This window comes from Vulpes lagopus, chromosome 11 (genome assembly GCF_018345385.1).
Source record: "Vulpes lagopus strain Blue_001 chromosome 11, ASM1834538v1, whole genome shotgun sequence".
Taxonomy (NCBI): domain Eukaryota; kingdom Metazoa; phylum Chordata; class Mammalia; order Carnivora; family Canidae; genus Vulpes; species Vulpes lagopus.
In genome coordinates, this window is record NC_054834.1 from 27185274 (window position 1) to 27198561 (window position 13288).

The following is a 13288-nucleotide window of genomic DNA, read 5'->3' on the forward strand; positions in this document are numbered from 1 at the left end:
AGGTCAACACCAGCTCACAGTCTACACTGCAGGCAGAGCCCGTTCTAGGTGCTGGTTGGCGCAGAGGGAAAAGTAGTTGCAGTCCTTGAATTTCACCCAAGGTGCCCACCCCGGAAGCACCATGGGCAGGCGGGAGGGACCCTGTGGGGGCAGATGCGGGGGTGGCAGGGTGCTGTGCATTCCCCCCAGGGCCCTGGGAATGGGAGAGGGGATGATGCCAACCAATAAACCCCTGAGCCGGGATCGGGTAAGGGCAGTTGGCAGTCTGAACCTGGCCCCTTTGCTTCCCTCCGATGGCCTGGTAAACCCAGCGCAGCTCACTGGTGCCCTGGCCGCTTGGGACCCTTGTCCGCTTGGGACCCTCGTCCCTATGACCTTGTTTAATCCTACCTTGGGGCCTTTCTCCTCTGCAGTCCGCAGTCCAGCAGCCAGGATCCTGCCTCGTCCCACACTCCCGGGCCACCCGCCGGCTCCTCCCACAGTCCCTCCTGGGAGAGGCTCCCATCGGCCACCCCAATAAGCTGACACTTCCAGCAGCTCATTCCCTATCTTCTCCGTTTTTATTCGTGAATGCTTACTGCCTCAAATTCAGAGAGGAAAACATAGAAACATAGATACAATTCATTTCTTTAGACTTTTTTTTTTTTAATTCAATTTGCCAACGTACAGCATAACACCCCGTGCTCATCCCTTCAAGGGCCCTCCTCCTCAGTGCCCATCACCCAGATACAATTCAAATATACGCAGAGTTGTTGGTTTGTTTGCCTGACTCCATCTGCAAGGTCAGTTCCAGGCACACAGAGATTGTTTTTCTTTCGTTCACCACCTTTGTCTTTAGTACCTGAAACAATGCCTGATGCAGACTGGACGATGAGTCAGGGTGGGCGGGATGGCTGAAAGAATCCATCCAGGAAGATGGATGCTACTGTTATCTTTAATTTACAGGGGAGAAAATTTCAGCCTGGAAGGGTTTTTGTTGCCGTGTTTTGTTTTTTTTTTAAGTTGGCTCCAGGCCCAGCATGGAGCCCAGCGCAGGGCTTGAATTCACAACCCCAAGATCAAGACCTGAGCTGAGATCAAGACCCAGACACTCGACTGACTGAGCCACCCAGGCACCCCCAGCTTGGAAGGGTTAAAATATGTTGTCGACGTTTCCAGGATGGTGCGCCTCAGAATCAGGATCTGACTCTCCATCCGCCAGCCTGCAGGCCCGGACGGAGCCTGGTCAGCCCAGTGGTCCAGTGAACTGGGGAGGCCTCTGAGGGAGCCAGGGCTCTGTGGGAAATGACTGTTCCGCGGGAGGGGCTGGGCAGACCCAAGTGATTAGAGCCAGGCAACGGGAGGACTGGTCTTAAAAATACTGCAGGGGGGTGAGAAAAAGGATACAGAGATTCAACCCTCTGCTAGAGGATTCAGCCCAAGGCAGAGGTGGTGCTAGAGGTTAAGGCCAACCTCTGATCTAGGCAGAAACGCTCTCCACGGCCTTTCCTTTTTATCTACGGAATAGGAAACATGATGACTCACCAGAGACAGATGACAAGCTAAATATTCACAATGCTAAGAATGCAGCAAAAAATAGGAAAAAATGAGTAGATCACTATCAAAGGAAGACATCTGATACAAAGTGAAATCAGAGCCGGAGACAAACCATGAGAGATTCTTAACTCCAGGAAACAAACTGAGGGTCGCTGGAGGGGTGGGGGGTGGGGAGAGGGGGTCATGGGGTCACTGGGTGACGGGCATGGAGGAGGGCACGTGATGGGATGAGCACTGGGTGTTATAGGCAACTAATGAATCACTAAACTCTACTCTGAAACTAATAATACGTTATCTGGTAGCATATAAATACTGGTAATTAATTGATTTTTTTTAAATGAGTCTTTCAAAAACATCCTCAGCTCCAGTGAATTCCGTGGATAATTTTTTCCCCTAAGTTGCTTAAAGACATCCTTATATTATTTCAACTGTGCTAGGGTATAGAAAAAAAATTGTGGGGCTCCTGGGCGGCTCAGCAGTTGAGCATCTGCCTTCGGCTCATGGCATGACCCCAGGGCCCTGGGATCGGGTCCTGCATTGGGCTCCTGAATGGAGCCTGTTTCTCCCTCTGCCTGTGTCTCTGCCTCTGTGTGTGTGTGTGTGTGTGTCTCATGAATAAATAAAATCTTTATAAAAAAGGAAAAAGAAAAGAAACTGTATCACCCAGCCTATTTTATAAGACAAATACAGTTTTGATAGAATTTAATGAAACGTATCTATAATGACGACCAACAAATCGCGGAATGCAAGTACAGTGTATTATATGGAAAACCAACCACCAACATCCACTAGGAAAAATGATTAAATAGTCATTTCAAAAAATGTTGAGAAAGTGATCAGTAAAATTCAGCATCTATTGTGGATTAAAATCCAGCATCTAGGGGGCGCCTGGGTGGCTCAGTCCCTTAAGCGTCTGCCTTTGGCTCAGGTCAAGATGGTGGGGGGTGGGGGGTACTGGGATCCAGCCGGGCTTCCGGCTCCCTGTGGAGCCCGCTTCTCCCTCTCCCTCTGCCTGCTGCTACCACTGCTTGTGCTCTCTCTGTGTCAAATAAATACATAAACCTAAAAAAGAAAAGAAGGAAAAAGCATCGAGGAAGAGCGATTGTGCTCAGAGAAGAGGAGGGGGATGCAGTAAGTCTGGAGAACTATCATAGCAACTACAACAAAAGCTCTAGCAACTTTTGAAATCCCGAATTAGGAGTTTATATTTAAATAGTCTAAATAGAGAGACAAACCAGTAGAAATAAAAACTTTTGTGCATGTGTGTGTGTGGTAAAGGAGATGCTGTTAAATAAGTCAAAGATCCGCAGTAGTCTTCCCAAACGAAGTAACAGCAGCAACAACAAACACCTGGAAGCAATGAGTTCAAAGTCACGGGGCAGGAGATATCAGTTCTTTCAAAATCACACAGAGCCCTAAAATTAGTGAGATAGAAGATACGGTACAAACAGCCTCCATTTACGACAGAGCCAAAGCCAATTACAGTCAAGATTCTGCGTGCGTGACATATGGCACTTACTAAAGAAACTTTAAAAGCACAACTAAGGAGAGTAATAAAGACAAACAGGAATTAGGGGATTGCGAGTCCCCGCTGCTGTCTGGGAGACAGAATGTAGGAAAGAGAAACAGAAGTTGCTCTGAAGACTCGATCCAATATCAGAATCTTCACCATGTTTTCATAAAACACGACCTGGCAGTCGTGACCTCACTGCAAGCGGGCTCGGGCAAGACTATCAGAGCTTCTTCTAGGTGATTATGAGAGCCATGGGCGGCAGCCGTTGGGCTAGCATGTTGGCTCTGGTAGATTTTAAACCGTAGCTGACCAAAGGGACAATCAGCAAAACCTTGAACATTGAGATAAAACCTGAAAGTTCATCATTCATCCAACATATTTTTAGGAACCATTTGTGGACCAGCCGCTCTGTGCTATTCTGGGAACTGGGTATACAGCTGTGAATAAGCCGGGAGAGGTCCCCACGGTCACGGTCATGGTCACGGAGAAACAGACTGGTAGCAAGTCGACCGGCAGATAAGTGGGTGGGATGATTTCAGAGGGTGCAGAGCACAGCGAAGGCCACGGGGATGGATTGAGGGCTGTTAGGTGTGGGGGTGTGGGGGTGGAGGTGGTAAGGGGTGCAGATGGGGGAGGGGTGGGGATGGGAGGTTAAGGGTGAGGGGAGGGGTGAGGGTGCCGGGCAGGGGGAGGACGGCTGTATTGGCTTCGGCAATCAGAAGGCCTCTCTGAAGAAGTAGACCTTTGAGCTAAGATCTGAGAGCAGAATAAGGTTTTCAAAAATAATTTCATTGATTCTAGTTGTTTTGGGGACGAGGGGGACCGCCCATGTGCAAAGCTGGGCTGAGGGCTGCGCTCACGTAGATGATGCACAGGTGAGCCTGGTGACGGTAACTTTCATTTGATCCTTGCTCTTTAGGGCTTTACGATCTGCATGACCCACAAAGACCCTGCATGACCCACAAAGACCGGGGCGGGGGGGGGGCACGGGGAAGGTTTGTGACAGATATGACAAGCGGCCCTAACAAATCCCTAAGAATAAGCGGGCAGTGGGAACCTGGGAAAAGGATAAGGAATGATCCACAAAAAGGAAAATGAAATCCAGAAAGCCCATAAGGGAAAAACATGCTCACCTAGACAACTGAGAAATGCAAACGAAAGCTCTAGGGTACCGCATTGCACCAGTTACAGTGGCAGAAACAAGAGCAAAGTCATCCGGCGCGATGACATGCTCGCCTCTGGTTGCCGGGACAGAGCTTGGAAGAGCCCTTTCCAAGAGCGATCCAGAGAACCTCCTAAAAATCTAGACGAGAGGAGCCTGTGATCCAGCCGCAGAAGTCAGCTTCCCAGGAAACAAAGCAAAGGACTGAATGGGAACCACGTAGGACGCGGCCACTGCCGCAATGTCTCCAATGAGTAAAAGGCAAAGGAAATCATCCGGTAGATTCATCGGTCGGGGGAGAGGCCGAGTAGAGCAGGGTCAGGGAAGAATCTGGAACCATCGCAGCCCTGGCCTCTGGCACGGGTCGACGGCCGAAGGGGGGCTGGACGATTCCTTACCCACCAAGCCTCTATCTCCTTCGAGACTGTGTGAGCAGAAGAGAGACTGGAAGGATGTGCACACGTCGCCCCGGCAGTAACACCACCGGTGGCGAATCTGGTTTGGAGGGAGTCCAAGTGGGACTCATCGTTTTTATTTTGTCCATTTTTATTTTATTATTTTATTTTTTCATATGAGAGAGAGAGAGAGAGGCAGAGACCCAGGAGAGGGAGAAGCAGGCCCCATGCAGGGAGCCCGACGCAGGACTCGATCCCGGGTCCCCAGGATCACGCCCTGGGCCGAAGCCGGCACTAAACCGCTGAGCCACCCGGGCTGCCCTTTTTTGTCCATTTTTAAAAGAGAAGAGAAACCCAGGCCAGTCTAGTGGAGAAACAGCTCATCACTGTCCTGGCGGGGAGGGAAAAAATCTCTACTTCTGAACAGTTGAAGGAGCACTGCGTCAGCAACCAAGGCGAGGTTTTCTGATGTAGTCATATTTTTTGGCTCGTATTTGTAAAAAGCGTGCCAGACTAGACTGCAGTGAAACAGATACCAGACAACAGCCGGGGAGGATGTCTGTGGCGTGCGTAACGGAGAAAAATCTACAAATGACAGAAATATACAGCTGCTTCGGAGATGCTTTCTGGAAGGAGGTATTTACACATAAAACAAATACAATTAACATTATCAAAGCACTTTCCGAGCTGTCAAAGAAGGAGAACAGGAGAGAAAAATATGTCGTCTTAAAAGGAGGAAATGCAGCGCCGTCACGCGGAAAAGCCGGGTTTTATTCTAAGGCGAGCTACACATGAAGCCACAAATAAAAGTAATAATGGTTGATTCAAGCTATTTCCTGAGCACCTACTACATGCGCCAGACATTGTGCTTTACGCAGAGCAGCTCCACTTAAATCCGCACTCTTGCCACCTTAGGTAGGCGGTACCCCCCTCGCAGACGGGGCAGGAGAGGCACAGAGAGGTTCCGTCGCTCGCCCAGGGCCACACAGCTGGTAAGCCCAGGAGCCAGGATGCGATCCCAGGACTGAGTCTCAGCCCAAGGTCCCACCGATTCTGCTCCGACCTCCTGAAACTAAAAGGTGGAGGAGGAGGGTGGTGGCCGCAGGAAGAGCTCACCCCCACGCAGGGCCCGCGTCACCCATCAGCTGCCAAGGGGCCCTGCGGGCCCCGGCCCATCCGGCCATCACGCCGAGGCTCAGACCCTGTGGCGGAAGCCGCCCCTGTCCACTGCAAGCCCAGCCAGGGACTCTGGGCCAGAACTGTCCTGAGGCCTTTGTGACCACAGAGCTGGGGGTTGCCATGGCGCCCGCAGGGCCTGGGCCGGGGACTCCTCCCCTGAGCCACCACTGGCGCTCAGCATCTGCACCTGCTCCCCGAGACAGGGCTGCCCCCACCCTGTCCCTGGCCCTGCCGCCCGCCTCCACTCGGCCTTGCCCTCCCGGGAGCCCCCCTCCAGCCTCTGCTCCCCCACCCCATCCCCACCGGGCCACCCGGCCCCCCACTTCTCCCTGGGCGCTGCCACCATCTCCTCCGTGCTCTGGGCCTCCTTCCCCCCAGCTGAGCTGGGTCTGCCATCTCCAGGGAGGACCATGGGGCACGGGGGGAAGAAGGGGACCGTGACCCCTCGGGAGCTGAACCCAAGCCCAAGACTTAAAAGGGGGCCTAAAATGGGGAAGAGAAGAAAAATGAAGAGGAAAAAAAAGAAGACTGATGTGGAGGAGCTGAAGAAGGAAGTGGTCCTGGTAAGAACCCCCTGCTGCCCTCCTCAGCCCGGGCCGGCCCTCCCCGCCGGGTCCAGCTCCCAGGCCAGGCCTGTCCCTCTTCCCCAGGTGCTTCCCCCGCCCCCCGGAAATGACCCGGGTCACCAGCTGTCCCTCAACGACTCCACTGTCCCCTCAGGATGATCACAGATTAACCCTGGAAGAGCTGAGCACCAAGTACTCCGTGGACCTGATGATGGTGAGTGAAGGAGGTCCCTCGGAGGGTGGAGGGTCTCCGTCCCACCGGTCCCACTCGGGGCCCCGACTTCCTGGGCGATGCTGTTACCCGCCCTGCACCCAGGGACGTCGCCCAGCAACGCCCCCAAGAGCTCAGGGTGACGTGAGAGAAAGGAGATGGGGCAGGGCAGCTCTCCAGCCGGGGTCCCCGGGACCCCCTCTCGGCTCCCACAAAGTATCAAGACCCTAAGGAGCTTTGGTTTATGTGAGGTACATCTACCCATGATGATCATATTCAACAAGACCACTGAGAAAATTAAAAAGCACTCCCTGATTCATTTCGAAACGAGGGTAGATCCACCATATATGAGTAAAAATAATATTTTCATGACAAATAACTGTTTTCCCAAATAAAAATCTAGCGGCGTTTTTACATTTTTGCAAACCTCTTTAATGTCTAGCTTTTTAATAGAAGACAGCTGGATTCCCATATATTTTCAGTATTAAATCCGTCGCAATGCTACGCGTCACGTAGCCTCTGGAAACTTCCACCACATGCCCGAGAGCAAGGGTGGGAAAAGACGAACCATGATTTAGCCCCCTTGTGAGAATCGTCTGACCTCTCGGACTCGCCGAGAGGGTCTCAGGGCCCCATGGGTGCCCAGACCACACTTTGAGAACCACCGCTTTAACAGTGAACTAATACTTTGCATATCACCACTAGTGCTGCTGCTACTGTGACCACTGACACGAGGACCCCAAATAAAAACTTAGAGTACAAGCTCTTAGTTCTAGAATCTCTTCACTGAAGGGCTCCATCTGGTAACCAGGGAGGCGCAGGAGCCTTGAATGTTTTCATTCAAACTGTGTGTCTTTCAGGGGGAACTGGGGAGGGGCCGGTGGGGACTAAGGAGAGCTTGTTCTAGAGCCCTCTGGGGGGATCCCTGGGGGCTCAGTGGCTGAGCATCTGCCTTCAGCTCAGGGTGTGACCCCAGGGTCCCAGGATCGAGTCCCACGTCGGGCTTCCTGCATGGAGCCTGCTTCTCCCTCTGCCTGGGTCCCTGCCTCTCTGTGTGTCTCTCATGAAATAAATAAATAAAATCTTAAGAAATAAAAAAGAAAAGAAAAGAAAGGACCTTCTGGTGGGTTCTACTCTTTCAGGTAGAGGGAAGGGCACACAGACGCAGGCCCCGGCTACGGGGAGGATCTCTGCATTCATGGGTTTGGTTGGCATTTTCCCCCGAGTCTGAGTGAAAGACCCCAAGTGTGAACGTCCGTACGTCATTGGCATGCCCCCTCGTGGCGTTGGGCTTGCACGTTAGCTCATCGGCGTGAGGGCTGGCACCCCGGGAGGGCAGGGACCAGCTCGTCCCCGTGTCCTGCTGCTGCACCCGCCCGAGACAGGTGTTCGGTTGTGAGTCAGCCCATCAGCTGATGTCCCGGCCCGCGCAAGCGTGTGCTAAACGAGGGGAACCCCCCTGTCCTGCCAGTTTAAGGCCCCGCTTCTCGAGGAAGAACGCGCAGGTGACCTTCAGGGGGTCGGTTGGTCTCCAGCGCCTGGGGCTGCAGCACCCCTGAGCTTTGCTCGTGCTGCTCCTCCCCTCGGGGCTCTCTATCCTTCCCTGGTTCCTCTCCACGCAGGGCCTTAGCCCCGAAAGGGCGCAGGAAATCTTGAAAAAAAATGGGCCCAACGCCCTCACCCCGCCCCCCACAACCCCAAAGTGGGTCAAGTTCTGTCGCCAGCTGTTTGGGGGCTTCTCCATCCTGCTGTGGATTGGGGCCGTCCTCTGCTTCCTGGCCTACGGCATCCAGGTGCACTACAAGGAGGACTCGACCAAGGACAACGTGAGTGTGCTGGGCTGCGGCCTGCGCCCGCCACGCATTCCCCCGAGGTCCCTGCCCGAATCCCTGGCGCCCCCGGCCGCTGAGGGACCCCTCAGCCCCTTGCTTCCCCGGCCTGCGGTCTAGCGGCCACGGCTCAGCTCCCCGAGCAGGATGCTTTCCCCCAGACACGTGCTCTGCTTCATGATCGACCCACGCCCAGCAGAGCACTCGCAGCCCCTCCTCTTCCCCAGACGGTTCATCCCCGCATCCTCTCCGGTCCCCCTCCCTGGCCAGGCCCCCTCCCCTCCGCATCCCCCAGCCTACAAACCATCTTCCCGGGTGTTTGCTGGACCTTGCTGGCCCTCACGGAAGCTCAGGGCTCCGGAGTGAGGCCCCCGCCTCGGACTCTTCCTTAACCCCGGCTGTTACCCTTGCAAGCTCATTTTCTGAGGATGAAGAAGATGACGAAGACCTCCTGACGAGCCCTCTGTTTCCCCGCCCCCAGCTGTACCTGGGCATGGTCCTGGCTATTGTGGTCATGATCACCGGCTGCTTCTCCTACTACCAGGAGGCCAAGAGCTCCAAGATCATGGAGTCTTTCAGGAACATGGTGCCTCAGGTAGGACTGGGGTGAGAGGATGGAGTAAGGGAGGTGTAGAATGTGGCCAAACACACGAATTTTAAAGTCCCTGGAAAATTATACCCAACAGTACGTGAGCTGAGTGAGGCTGGTGATGAGGATGAGGGTCACTCAGATTTTACTCTCAGGCCTTAAAAGTACCTGAGAAAGACGCAGCATCACCATGAGTAGCGTGGTCTGCAACGCATGATCTCAATGTGGCGAGCATAATCTGGAGTCCCAAATGAGAACATTCTATTGAAAGGTGGGAGGTACAAAGGAGGTTGGAGAAGCTGGATTCTTCAAATGTCAGTGACCTTGAAGACAAAGCACAGGGGCGCCTGGGTGGCTCGGTCGGTTGAGCATCTAACTCTTGATTTCGGCTCTCAGGTCGTGATCTCCAGGTTGTGAGATTGAGCCCTGCCTTGGGCTCCACGCTGGGGGGGGAGTCTGTTTGCCATTCTCCCTCCCTCCCTCTGCACATCTGCCCTCACCCTGTGCATGCTCTTTCTCTCTAAAAAAAAAAAAAAAAAGACAAACTGCAGCTATGAGAATTGAGAATGTTCCAGACCACAGGAGGCTAAAGGGACACAACAACTAGTATCTAGACACCTGGCTGAGAGCAAATCCTGTGCTGAAGGAGAAAATAGTGTGGCAAAGGACATACTGGGCCCTGACAAAACTGGAAGACAGACGGTCGATGACGGTCTGGTGTCAAAGGAAATCTAGTGAAATCCACAACCACGTTGCGGGTGTTTAACACACTGATTCAGGCGCCCGGGTGGCTCAGCGGGTGAGCACCTGACTTCAGCTCAGGGTATGACCTTGGGGTCCTGGGATCGAGTCCCACATCGGGCTCCCCGCAGGGAGCCTGCTTCTCCCTCTGTCTGGGTCTCTGCCTCTCTCTGTGTGTCTCTCATGAATAAATAAATATTAATCTTAAAAAAAAAACCCATACTGATTCTTGGGATGTCCACACTAAAGTACGCAGGAGAGAAGATCGCGATGTAGGAAACTTACCCTACGATGGTGCCAGCACAGACGTGTTCGCACCCTGTACAGTGACCAAATGACAGAGCTCATGGGGTAAGATGTCAACAGGTGAATCTGGATAAAGGTTATACAGGTATTCGCGGCACAATTTTTATGCTTGCCACTTTTCTGAGAGTTTAGATGGTTTTCTAATAAGAAGTGATGTTTAAGCATCTGGAAGTAAGATGACAGCAGAAAGAGGTTTCTAGGCACAGAGCTGGAAACTGGGAGAGGAACGGGCGCCAGAATTTCCCCACAGCATTGTCATGTTCTGGTGTCACAGCCCAGGATCTTTTCCTGGGTTCAGTCAGGGGACGATGCTTTGGTAAAATGAAGTCAGAGTTTGGAGACCTTTAATTAGCTTTTGCTGCCTAACAAGCCACCCCAAACGTCGTGGCTCGGAACAAGAATCAGCGTTTGCCCCACGTCTGTGGCAGGGCTGTTCTGATCTGGGCTGAGCTGAGGGATGCTGCACGGGCACAGATGACCTCACCCCCGTGTCTGGGGATGACCGAGCCGGCTGTGACAGCCAGGGCCTTTCTCCTTCTGACCTCTCTTCCTCCGGGAGGCTGGCTCAGGCTTGATGGATCCAGAGGCAGGGGGGTTCCCGGGGACAGCAGGGCAAGCCCCCACCTGCAAGTACTTTTTAAGCTTTTTTTTTAAGCTCTACATCATGCTTCTAATGTCTGATGAGCTGGAGCACGGCGTACAGCCAAGCCTCAGTTTGGGGATGCGGAGGCAGACTCCATCTCCTAGGAGAGGGCCGTTGGAGTCGTGCTTCAAGGGACAGGATGGTCAGCATTTACAGTCTGCCACAGAGCCCCTCCAGGGTGGTGTGCCGAGGGACGGCATCGAGAAGGGAGTCAGAAGGAAGGCGATGAGGCACAGGAGCTTACAGGCCAGGAGCGGGTATGGAGGCGCAGAAAACTTCAGCAATGACCCCGCACCATCTTCCCACAGCAAGCTCTGGTGATTCGAGCTGGAGAGAAGATGCAGATCAATGTAGAGGACGTGGTGGTAGGAGACCTCGTGGAGGTGAAGGGGGGAGACAGAATCCCGGCGGACCTCCGGCTCATCTCCACGCAGGGATGTAAGGTGAGGGAGTGAGGGGAGCCCCGGGAGGGGGCCAAGCACGGTCTTAGGTGGCCTCAGGTAGTGAGCCGGACTCGGTTAAGGAAAGCATGCTCTTATTATTCAGAACCTCCAGAAGTGACAAGTGCAAATTTGAGGTTGGAGACAACAGGTGCTTGTGTGTAAATTTGTTTCTCCCCGCGTGCCAATAATGATGATGGTGGTGGCAGACGAAGACGTGTCACTGTCATAAAGGGATCTTTCCTCCCATGCTCACTTGACGACCCATCCTCCTTCCCATCCCAGGTGGACAACTCATCCTTGACTGGAGAGTCAGAGCCCCAGACCCGCTCCCCTGACTTCACCCATGAAAACCCTCTGGAGACCCGCAACATCTGCTTCTTCTCCACCAACTGTGTGGAAGGTGAGCATCACACCATAAATAGCCTCGTTGCAAAAGCAGAGATTAAAATAAAGATTTCAAGAACGACGTATCTTCTCAAGGTAGTTGGGTAGGTAACAGCTGGTGACCAGCCCAGGTCCTCCAGCACTCACGAGCTGTACGACATTTGGTGAAAGGTCAAAGCCACCATTTCCACATTTGCACCACGATGATACCAAGGGTCGCTATCCCGTAGATTTTTATGTGGATTCAATGAGACAATGCGTATACAACACCCAGCACAAAGCCTCACATGTTGGAAGTGCCCTGTGATCGTCACCGCGTATCATTCCAGCCGGTGAATGGACTGTGCTCTCTAGAAGTTGAAAACAGGGATCCCTGGGTGGCGCAGCGGTTTGGCGCCTGCCTTTGGCCCAGGGCGCGATCCTGGAGACCCGGGATCGAATCCCACGTCGGGCTCCCGGTGCATGGAGCCTGCTTCTCCCTCTGCCTGTGTCTCTGCCTCTCTCTATCTCTCTGTGACTATCATAAATAAATAAAAATTAAAAAAAAATAAGTAGAAGTTGAAAACAGCCCAGAAGGGCAGAAAATTATTCAGCCCCACTAGGTCAACCTTCTCCTGAATGAGCCCCAGTTTCTCACTATTCCAGGGAGGTATTGGCATTGGAAAGTTGAGTTTCCCAGGGTGCCACTCACACTTTGGCTTTGCTCCTGGAACCTAAGACACCCTTGAACAGGGAGGCAATTCTGAAAGGTGGTTGCAACGGACTCAGTCTCATGTCAACCTTCCCCCTGAAGGAGGTCAGCAAGACTCTCTGGAACATACGTGAAAGCCATTATTCATGCTTAAGAATAAGTGTTCAGGTATCTAAGAAACAGCTATTTTTTTAATTGAATGCCCCGTATGGGCCAAGTGCTTACAGATGTCTCTGGCCCTCACAACACAACACAGCAGGCATTATCTCTACTTCACATGTGAAGAGCTCAAAGGAATTAAATGCGGTACCCAAGGGCACAAGTAAATAGCAAAGAGGAGACTCAAGGAACCCTTGAGTGCGGGTCTGTCTCCCAAAGCTCGTGCTCTTTCCACAGACCCTTCCCTGGAATAAAGCTTGCCAACGACCTCTCCGGTCATTAAATTGTTTGACAAATATTTTAAAAGACGAGAATAACAATAAAGCTGAAGAAGAATCCATCCAGAAAATAAAATATATATATTGAAACTTAAAAAACATTTTTTTTTTGATTGGGCAGAGAGATGCAGTTAGCAAGCTTCCCTTGAAAGCACTAGATTCTTTTTTTTTCTTTTTTAAGATTTTATTTATTCATGAGAGACATGGAGAGAGAGAGGCAGAGACACAGGCAGAGGGAGAAGCAGGCTCCATGCAGGGAGCCCCACGTGGGACTCGATCCGGGGTCTCCAGGATCACACCCTGGGCTGAAGGCGGCGCTAAACCACTGGGCCACTGGGGCTGCCCCAAGCACTAGATTCCTATTATTAACTTTTAGGGAAAAGTTTTGCTCACATTTGTCCTTCTCAAGTAGGTTTTTTATCACCAACATATATGCTTCAGAGAAGGGGGAGAGTGGGCAGTAGCATCCCATCCGAGAAACAAGGGTCTGGCCGGGATAGAGGCGGCCTTAATAGGAGACCAGAGGGACTCAACATGTGGCCCAGAGGGTGGAGCGAGGTTGAAGGAGCTCTTGACTCTTAAAGCGAGGAATGTCCATGCGCTTTGCAAACGAGGAACATACCTTAACCTTTATTCCTGACCCTCAGCTCCCTACTTTCCGTG

At 52.5% G+C, this 13288-nt stretch overlaps 1 protein-coding gene across 1 annotated transcript in view; it reads left to right on the forward strand.

Annotated features, from left to right (window-relative positions):
* The first annotated feature begins 3821 nt into the window (after nt 1-3821).
* LOC121471981 (sodium/potassium-transporting ATPase subunit alpha-4) overlaps nt 3822-13288 on the forward strand; it is a 32396-nt gene continuing 22929 nt past the window's right edge. The window contains exons 1-8 of the mRNA XM_041722917.1: nt 3822-3924; nt 5522-5598; nt 6188-6348; nt 6506-6565; nt 8185-8388; nt 8873-8986; nt 10979-11113; nt 11396-11513. Of these exons, the coding sequence (XP_041578851.1) occupies nt 6196-6348; nt 6506-6565; nt 8185-8388; nt 8873-8986; nt 10979-11113; nt 11396-11513 (784 nt within the window). The 5' untranslated portion in view covers nt 3822-3924; nt 5522-5598; nt 6188-6195. The remainder of the gene's footprint in view (nt 3925-5521; nt 5599-6187; nt 6349-6505; nt 6566-8184; nt 8389-8872; nt 8987-10978; nt 11114-11395; nt 11514-13288) is intronic.